The sequence below is a fragment of the Lagopus leucura genome, unplaced genomic scaffold (assembly GCF_019238085.1).
Source record: "Lagopus leucura isolate 7727_CA_CO unplaced genomic scaffold, USGS_WTPT01 Super-Scaffold_760, whole genome shotgun sequence".
Taxonomy (NCBI): Eukaryota; Metazoa; Chordata; class Aves; order Galliformes; family Phasianidae; genus Lagopus; species Lagopus leucura.
The window spans coordinates 871,031-880,479 of NW_024962257.1; the positions used below are offsets into that span (position 1 = coordinate 871,031).

Consider the following 9,449-nt stretch of genomic DNA (forward strand, 5'->3'; position numbering starts at 1 on the left):
CTCGCCCTGCAGCTGTGAGCTTGGCTTTCCACGGGGTTTGCTGAGGTCGGCTTTAGGGGCCCTGTGCGTGAAGCTCACCCCGTTCGTTCGGTGATGGTAGGGCACAGTGGAGGAACTTCGGTGAAGGATTTAAGCTCGGTGCGGCGCTGCGAGGCCAACGCGCGCCATCTCATGGCCGAGGCGCGGTACGTCTGGATCCTTGGGGCAAATACTTGAAGATCATTCCGTGTGCACGCGTGCATGGCATGAAATTGGTTGGCAGTGCAGTGTGTGAAATAGTACGAGTTAGTGGCTGACTGCAAACAGTCCCTCTTCTGGGACGCTGATTTTGTGATGGCAGTTATTTGGGTTTGCTTTGTGCCCCTGCTTTTGAGGAAGCAGAAATGTTTGCTGGAATATGAACTGCACGCTACCAGGTGTAGTATTAATGTAAAATTCTTTATTATGTTCTTCATAATTAATTTTAAATTATTAAATTTCAATTAATGATGTAGAATTGATGGAAGCAATTCATTAACATAAGTCAGGACGTTGAAGTCCTCGTATTGGCTTTGGGTGGATTTAGCAGTGCTGTAATTACCCATTCCAGTCCCAGAGGAACGTTTCAGTTTCCAAGTAGCCGTGCTGCTTCTCTGTTTCCTGTAACAAACCCATGAACGTTCCAGCCCTTCCCAGGAACGGCACCCAGCACATTACCAACTGCAGAGAAGGGAGCAAACCTTTTCCCTTAGCAGTCATGCTAACCCAGCATGTACAGTGAGGAGGGTGCAAGCTTGGAAGAGAAGGAACGTTTTCATCCCCTTGGCTTCCAGTACCAGGAGAAGTGAAAAAGACACTGGAAGAAAATAGGAATTGAGAAATAAGATTTATGCAAGATAACGTGTCTGAGAGCTGACTTGAAGACATCACTTCTCTTATCTGTCATATGAGGGGGCTTCTTGCCTTGTTTCCCTACAGTTCCCATGCTGGTAGAATTGCAAAGTCATGAAGTATCTCTTATGAAAGTTTTTGAAGCCAAGGGTGCTTTTGTGGCTCTCCGTTTCTTTTCTCTTCTCCCTGGGCCATGCACAGAACTTATCTGGGGATATCTGATGTTATTAAAGCCCAAATGTGCATCGCAGAGCAGTGAGCACTGAAGGTACCTGGCTTCATGGCAGCCCTCAAACCCCAGCCCTGAGTTTCCTGGAAGGAAAAGGATGAGATAGGAAGAGATTATTTAGGTTTACTTAAACAGTTACGTAAATGGTTAGCAAAACAGAGGAGTATTTACATTGGCATTGCACATTAAATAATATTAAAAGGAACTTAGCTCACAGAGGAGCTAAATGAGCTATGATTTTCATAGGAAAGATTTACAATTGGCAAAATCAGTGCTTACCTCTATCAGTTTAATTAAAATTCAGTGTCTGTGTTGTGAGGCAGCCAGCATTCCCCTGGGCAGAAGCTGCTCTTTGATTAAGGCCCGTCTGATGTTATGAGTGCAAGTACCTTGTCTTTTATCAGCACTGATCCCCTCTGCAAGTTCATGCCCTGGGACTTGGAGGGACGCCTTCCCCAGCCCGTGCTTGGAGCAGTGAATGATGTAGGAAGGATTGTTTTGGAGGTTTGGGTTGGTTTGGTTTGTTACTTTGAACTTAAATCTTCCAAAGTATTTCCTGTCTTCAGCACTGCACTTCTAGATGGCACTGTTGCTTTGTTTTTGTTTTCCAGCCTTATCAAGCTTACCTGTTCTACCTTAAAACATTTGTGTTCTGAAAAGCAAACCTATGAATGGCTTAAATGTTAGCTGTTGTGTGGGACAGGATATTGACTGACAATTGCAATTACAAAATGACTGACTGTATTCTTGTATTAAATGTTCATACTGCATTGCCTTGACAAATTCATATATGCAAAATGACCACCAAAAAAAATTGTGTGTGCAACCCTTTTGATTTCCAGGCAGGAAAAAACAAGGCGACATTAAGACTTGGTTGCTTATCCTGCACATTGAACGCACGCTGACTTCTGATTCCCAGCTTCAAGTGGTTACTTTGGTGGAAACTCACTGAAGCAAAGGCTGATAAATCATCCATGCATAGGAGTTCTTTTTTGAGATTAAACTGACATCTGCTGGTGTCCCGTCATAAAATACCTGCAATTAACGTGATGACAAAGCACATACAGTACTGTGTGTACATCCGTGACTCATGATGCTGTTGTATGACATGGTAGGGTGGAGAAAAGCATCGACAGCCAAATACAGAGCGTGGGGCTGCTGGGCACCTCCCTCCATCAGAAAGGAGACTGGGGGGAGCTCTCACGGGATGCTGCTTTTGAACCTACTTCCATTTTCTGAAATTGCCATGTGGCCTTTAACAAGGTGTATTTATCATCTTAGAGCACAGCTCATACAGCAGGGGAGCTCAGCAAGATTTGTCTTCATTTCTGGCCTGTTCCCTCCTGCGTGGAGCTGGGAGTTGGAGTCTGGTCTTTGAGGGTCCCTTCCAACTCAGGATATTCTGTGACAGCGGGGGAGGACAGCATGAAACAAAACAGTAATAATTTTGGGTCCCCACAGAAGGGGAAAAGTTTTAGCAGGAGACAGGCTGTGAGGAGATGTAAGCAACACGTGACACAGAGTAAGAAGGTATTCAGGTGCAGCTCGTGCCTTCCTTCACCCCGGGAGGTGCATTCAGTCCTGGCTTCTCTCTGCTGTGGCTTCTTAGCTGCTCACACCCACCTGGCAAAGGAAATCTAGTTCCAAAGAGCACAAAGTTATTCTGGTTTTAACGCATCTGGGGATCACACATCATGATGTGATCATATGATAAATATCATCATGGGATTTCTTAACAGAGGTGGAAAGTCATTCATCTCTAAGTCACATTTACTTTTGGGTTCAAATGCTAAGAAGTAAGAAGGACTGAATGTAGCCGAATCAAAGCAGAAGTAAACCCATCACACGTTTCCTTCCCTTTCCCCTCCTCTTCTTCCCCAGAATATTCACAGTGCCCTCGCACTTCAGCATCTGATGCAAACCTGTGTACAAATACCTGTAGCCAATTCTGTAGATTGCTCTGACTGCGGAGTTCACCTCTTGTCACTTGGATTGCGAACACCTTTTGTCCTGTCCCTGGCTCTGGGACGACTTGAATTGAAGCTTTCTGTGTGTTTCTTGAGGTGAGGTCCAAGAGAGGATTTATGCTCAAAAATAGGACTTCAGTGGATTTTTAGATACTTTCAGACAAAAACCTGAACAAAGTTCCTGCTGAGCCCTTCCAGTCCAAAGCAGATTAAAGCTCTCAATGACAAATCTGGCCAACTGGCTCACTTCAGCTACGGCAGGGACGCAGTGCTCTTTGAATCCCACACTGCGATCTGCCCGGTGATCATTTTCTGCTTTATTTCTTGCGTTTGGTTGGATGGAGAAAGGAGCAACGTGTTGCAAGTTTCCAGAGGCTGAATCCAATGGATTGCCTGTAAGAGCCCTCGTTAAAGTCACTGTGTCTGCTGGGAGGCTTCTGTAGTTTTCTTTGTTTTGTTGAGTGCAGCGTTGGCTGAAGTAACCGGACTTGGTAACAAAGGCGTGCCTTGGAGTTAAGGGGAGCCCCTTCTTCTCCTCGCTCTCAGAAACGCGCGCTCCGCCACTGCTGCTGACAGGGAAGCGGGCGATCGCTGTTTTCAGTTCGGGTGCCCCGAGGCAGAAAGCTGCAGGAGCCGCACGGCGCGGTGCTCGGGTCGGCTGTGCTCTGCTCTGCAGCAGCGGGCGGCACGAGGTGCTGCGCCCCGAGCACCGTCAGAAACGCTTCGTCCGCACGAGTGCCGGGCCGGGGGTGTCCCGGCAGCCGCGATTCGTCCGAGCAAACGGGGAGGGGAAAGGGACGGGACAAACGCTACGGGGCGGAGGTTCGGGAGAGCGGGGCTGACACGGATCCTCTGTGGGGCGGTAAGGGCCGAAGGCGTCGCCCGGAGCCTCGCTGCGTCGGGTCGGGTCGGCTCCGTCCCTTTTTCGGAGAGTTCAGACGACGGACCCGGGCCGGAGCGCCGCGCGGAGCCCCCGCGGAGTCGCTCCGTCCGGCCGCCTCGGCTCCCGTCTGTCGTTCCGCACGACCGAGGCCGGCGGCAGCGACCCCGGGGCGGCGGGGGCCGCGGCCGAGCACCTGCGGGGGGAGCGGAGTGCGTGCGGCGGGCGGCCGGGCTGCAGCGCGGAGACGTCCGGCCGCGGGGAGCCAACGCCGCGCTCTCCTGCCGCGCCTCTGCTGAGAACGGGCTGCTCGGCGCAACCCGCCGCGGCTCTCTGTGCCAAAGAGCCCGTCTGAGAAACGCGCGCCGCTTTCAGCTCGCGGGCGGGGGAGGTGAGGGCTGCTCTCCGTACTCGGGTGACTCGGGTGTCCGAGCGGGACACGGCTGCCGCTGCCTTTTGTTTCATGCCTGCCGCCTTGTGCTTAACGCCTTTTGTTTAACGCCTTTTTTTTTCATGCCTGCCGCTTTTTGTTTAATGCCTTATGTTTCATGCCTGCCGTCTAACCCCGGCGCACCTGAACGCGGTCGCGCTGCGAGCTGCCGGGCTCAGCTGCTGCTCGCAGTGCCGGAAAGCAGCCCGGGCTCTTGCGAGGGGAGAAGAGAAACAGAAAGCTTGAGGTAGAGAAATAGGGAAGTTCCAGCTTCCCTAAGAGAAAGGGAAAGATGACGATGCACTGACATGGCCGGCCTGGGTTTGGAAATCTGTTCTTTGAGGAAGAAAACCAAGAGGCTCTGCTGCCCGGAGGCTGCACGAAATGGAGGCAAATCTCATCACCAACTTCACGTCCTCACCGAATAACGTTCCTCGAGTGAAAAATCCCGCAGACGCTGAGTGCCAAAGCAATACGAGAGGTTTTGCAGCCTGGATAACGAGGCGGGTCGTTCCCTCCTCTTTCTCCTGATCGCAGGCTTCTTTCGGGGACAGCCGGCGGTGCCGGACGCGCTGTGCTCCGGGGCGGCACTGAGAGCTGAAACCCTTCTTTGAGCTGCTCTGAGGGGACGAAGGCAGCAAAGCGGTGCGTGGGGCTGGGCTGCAGTTACTGCGAGAAGAGCCGGTCTTGTAATCCTACAGCTTTTTCGTTCTTGTGTGTGTTCACTTGTTTTATTAACGAACCGCCGCTTCGATAAATGTCAGAGAGACTGATTCTCGGTTTTATTTTTGTACTCTTTGTTGTAATACTTCGTAGTTGTCTGTGCTCCAGAATTACTACTTCTTTCCTTAAAAACAAAGGAGGAGAGGGAGATGAGAGCCGCGGCCATCAGTGTGGGGCACTGGTTTCACACTGCTGCATGGGCTTTTAGTTCAGGATTAACCTGGGGGAGCAGGAAAGTGTCTGAATTAACAAAGTGCAAAATTATGCAAAAACTGCTGTGCATTTCTGACCTTTGCTAAATATACAGCAGTTCTAGAAGCTTTTCATTCCCTGAAATGTAATGTGGCTTTAGTGCCATCACAGAAGTGTCAAAGTGCTGTGCTGCACTCTCCAATGGGTGGGAGAATATTCTTCTGTTGGTAGAATTTGTTGCTTTGTTGCTTCCTGGTCTCCAGCTAGCATAAGTACCTCATCTAGTGTGCTGATTTAGCTCCAGCAGCAGTCTGTGAATGCTGTATCCTTACCAGACGTTTTCCTCTGTTTATGCCGACGTTTTCTGCTTTGTTTGTGGAGCAGCAGAGCTCTAAAGTGAGGGATGTACAGAGGAAAGTGCTTTGTGTCCTGCAGGTGTTGTTCTGCCTCAGCGTGTGCTTGTAATGCAGGTGGTTTGAGCTGGGAAAGCGTGAGCAGATTTAGGCGTCCATTCTCTCAAGGAAGAATCGCAAGCAAAAAGAAAAATCTGGGGGAGGGAGCCGGTGCTTCTGCTGTTTGTTAATCCTTCTCTGGAGTCTGGTGACTCACCTGCCCAATGTTAGTGCAGCTGGGCACAGTGTGCTGATGGCCGCCTTGTTGTGTGCTTGGAACACAGGAGGTTTTATGAAAAGTAGAAATGTGAAGTGGGATGGGCAGCTGAAACCATTGGTCCTTGTCCTGCTGCATGCATTTCTGAAGGCTTGAGGGGGAAGGGTTATGAGAGTCAGGGTGCAGAAGCAAGAACTGCTCAGTTCTTCTCCGTGCTGGGTGGTTTTTGGATCTGAAACTCCCAGATGTATGTGGAAATTCTTGTGTATCCAAGTGAAAGGTCTGGTCCTGCATTTAGTTTGTGCCCTGGTCATTCACTGTTTGCGTATCGTGTTTTGTCAGTAAGTTGCACGTATGCAAACCAGTAGGCTGACCTTCTGGCATCGTTTACTTCCTTGTTACGTCTTATCCTTGTTTTTCCTTACAGCCCAGTATTTGCCACCATCTTCCCTTTTGAAGCATTTGGAAGCAGCAATTGAGAGTGGGCTTTAAGAAGACAGAACTTGGGGGCTGTTTCTGCCTCTGCCATCAGCTCTTTTGTGCCTGTTTATTTCAGTCGCGTAAGTTCAGATTATCTTTTAATTACTGAATTAGTGTCCTTTCATACAATCACAAAATACCTTGAGTTGGAAGGAACCCATGAAGAGTCCAGCTTCTGCTTGGCTCAGTTCCCCTGATTTAAGCCAGCTTTAAGCCATTAGATAGTTTACTGTCTGTCCTCAGCTACTCATCACATGACGTATGTCCTTGCATAAACAGTTGGGTACAGTTTGTGAATTTGTTGGAAATTCATCTCAGTCCCACGTGGGGCCCATTAAACTCAATTTTGTTTTGATCCGATGTTGGTTTGTGATTTTAACTTTTTCTCTCCTTTGCATTCAGGTGTTATACGTTGGTTGCTCTTTCCAGGCAGCTGTGTATCAATGGCATTTTAGATGAGAGTATCTGAAACATACCATGATTAAGGGTATAAGCTGCTCTGCACTTATTTGCAGTGAGCAAAATACAAATGGAAACTGTGAAAAGTCTATCAGTGCCTTTTTGGGGTTGCACAGGGAATGTAACACATTGCTGACTCAGGCTGTGAGTCTTGCCTGAAATAAAATGCTGACCAGACTTCCTGGAATGTCCCTCTGATGTCTGTTTTCTAATCTTAGGTTAACACTTATTGGGAAAAGGCAACGGTTAGCAAGCCTCTATTCTGTAATAAAGTAATCGTTGGTAAAGTTGTGTTTTGCATTGATTGAAACATGGGTAAGCAGCAAAAATGATACACTTACTACTTGATTGAGTTGTTAAAGATTTGAATTGAGCTGGACGTGCTTAGTCGTTTGGGGTTTCTTTTCCCTTCAGTATAAGCACTTGTTTATTTCAAATTGCAGCAAAGATCAGTGTTCTATTTTAATTATTTGCACTTCACCACAAACGAGGCTCATGTTAGTCAGCAAACGCTGTGCAGTCCGTCGTATTTCTTGCTTTTGGAGGAGACTGAGCACATCTGAAGTACAGTTCTGGAGAACTGGGAGAAACTGCCAGACAGCTCAGCACAGTAATAAGGACACACCATGTCCTGGCTGTGGCATTTTTAGTTTGTGAGGGAAAGATGTATAAAAACTGTGAAGAGATAAAGAGAAGGAAAAAAACAACAATACTATTGAGTTCAACTTTTATGTTTTGTCTTTCTGATGGCATTAAATACAGTTTGTGCTGTGAAACGTGCATTTTGATCTAGTTACTTCCTGCTGTTTGTCTGAAACAAGTTGCTGCTTTCTCTAAATAAGTTCTTCTGTTATGACATTCTTTTCTGTTATGTTCTAGATATGATGTCTGCTCCTAGTGGCTTTCCTGCCCCATCTGCACCACCTTCATATGAAGAGACAGTAGGAATCAATGTGAACTATCCTCATCCCTACCCTGTCCCAGATCCTGGCCTCAGACCAGGTGGGAAGGGAGTGAACCCTCCCCAGTACCCAGAACAGCCCATGCCAACAAGTAGCCCTGGTAAGCCTGAAGCTTGACTGTACCACATTAAAGAGCAGTCAGGTTGTTGTCAGAGGTGCTGTGCAGAAACTGAAGGACTGTGGCTGACGGGTGTTTCCTACCTAACTAGGAAATAAGATCAAGCAAGTCTCACAATACATACAGAGCAAAATGACATAAATTACATGCTTTGCCTTTCTGCAGTTTTTAATACAGACCTATTCTTATATTCTATGTGTTCTGCATTAGGAAACATCATGGTGATTTCTTTGTCACTGTGCATTTCAGTGCTCTGAGCCTCAAGTATTTCAGAGCTGTGGCTGATTGTAGTTCAGAGGAAGCTGGTTATCTTTTCTTCCTCATTTACCCACTGAATAAACAAAATGTTTCTTTGTTCAGTTACAGTTCAGACGGTGTATGTGCACCAACCAGTAGTGGTGTTCTACGACCGCCCAGTTCAGATGAGTTGCCCTTCCTGTAACCAGGTGATCGTGACACGTCTCTGCTATGAGCCAGGAGCATTGACTTGGCTGTCATGTGGTGGCCTCTGCCTGCTGGGGTAGGTCGATTCATTTGCACTTCACTTTTTTTCCTCTTGTGTGACCTTTTAGAGCCTTCAGCAGTAGTAAAGCCTTGTAGTCTCAGCTTTGTTGCTTTCTCATTCTGACCCTTGGTGGTTTGAAGAGATGGCGTTGGCTGGAAGCCCTGCAGGGCCTAGCAGCAGGTTGATAACACCTAGCTCTGCGGGCACCTGTGTTCGTCTTAAAGCTTTGTGGCACCAGTTTTGCGGATGGCTTTGGTAGGAAAGTTTAAGGAAGTGTTTTTTGTCCTTGACAGAAATGTGGTTTGATGATCTTGTGTATGTAACAAGTGGTAAAGCACTATGGTCAGCATGCTGATGCCGGATCTAACAGCAGAGGAAAGGCTGCTGGGACCAGGACTTGAGCATTAACAGTTAAACTCCCAGTGCCCCACATGATGTTATGATGTGGAATACCGAAAACCAAAAATCATAAAACCTTGACAGGCATTGTATTTTTTTCCTTGCAGGTGCATAGCTGGCTGTTGCTTAATTCCATTTTGCGTTGATGCTCTGAAAGATGTGGAACACTTCTGTCCGAATTGCAATGCCCATGTTGGTTCTTACAAACGTCTATAGGCAGTGTGTAAGCACTAAGAGTTGGTTGGCACCTCTCTGAGCCCTTACTGAAGCTTAATGGAGGCTTCATAGTTTTTTTTCTGTCCTGTCACTGGAAACCAATAAAAATTGATGTTTGTTGCCAGATTGTTTGAATAAGAATTTGCTAAGAATTAATGATTCTGACTTAGGTCTTTTTAGGGCTCGATGGACTGCTCAGTCCTGCACCAGGTGGTGGCTGCTAATTGTTTGCCCCTTTCTGCATTATGCAAAACAGGTTGCTGATGTTGGTCCAGTTAATCTTAACTCAATTGTGTTGCACACTCTTTGCTTGCTTTACAGTCTTGGCACAGACCACAAGGAGAATGTCTGTAGAGGACTGCATAGCCTCGTGCTTGGTGTTGATGCTAGTGCAACAGCAAAGTTCACAA

The 9,449-nt window shown here is 47.6% G+C and overlaps 1 protein-coding gene and 1 long non-coding RNA gene across 5 annotated transcripts; one reads left to right on the forward strand and one right to left on the reverse strand.

Moving 5' to 3' along the window:
• Positions 1 to 424: 424 nt before the first annotated feature.
• Positions 425 to 3,973, reverse strand: LOC122176232. Of its 2 annotated transcripts, XR_006177654.1 has the most exons (3): positions 1,379 to 3,969; positions 720 to 1,182; positions 425 to 639 (listed from the first exon to the last, which is right to left on the reverse strand). It is a non-coding gene; the product is annotated as an uncharacterized LOC122176232 (long non-coding RNA). The 2 variants fall into 2 exon arrangements; XR_006177653.1 differs by having other exon boundaries at positions 425 to 1,182; positions 1,379 to 3,973.
• On the forward strand, positions 3,835 to 9,163 carry LITAF (lipopolysaccharide induced TNF factor). 3 transcript variants are annotated; one of them, XM_042864592.1, is made up of 5 exons: positions 3,835 to 3,928; positions 6,328 to 6,460; positions 7,719 to 7,901; positions 8,280 to 8,439; positions 8,931 to 9,163. In XM_042864592.1, the coding sequence occupies exons 3-5, from the start codon at positions 7,721 to 7,723 to the stop codon at positions 9,037 to 9,039; spliced, it is 450 nt and encodes a 149-aa protein (XP_042720526.1). In that variant the 5' UTR covers positions 3,835 to 3,928; positions 6,328 to 6,460; positions 7,719 to 7,720; the 3' UTR covers positions 9,040 to 9,163. The 3 variants fall into 3 exon arrangements, with proteins under 3 accessions (XP_042720526.1, XP_042720528.1, XP_042720527.1); XM_042864594.1 differs by lacking the exon at positions 3,835 to 3,928 and adding an exon at positions 4,227 to 4,337; XM_042864593.1 differs by lacking the exon at positions 3,835 to 3,928 and adding an exon at positions 4,349 to 5,021.
• Positions 9,164 to 9,449: the final 286 nt, after the last annotated feature.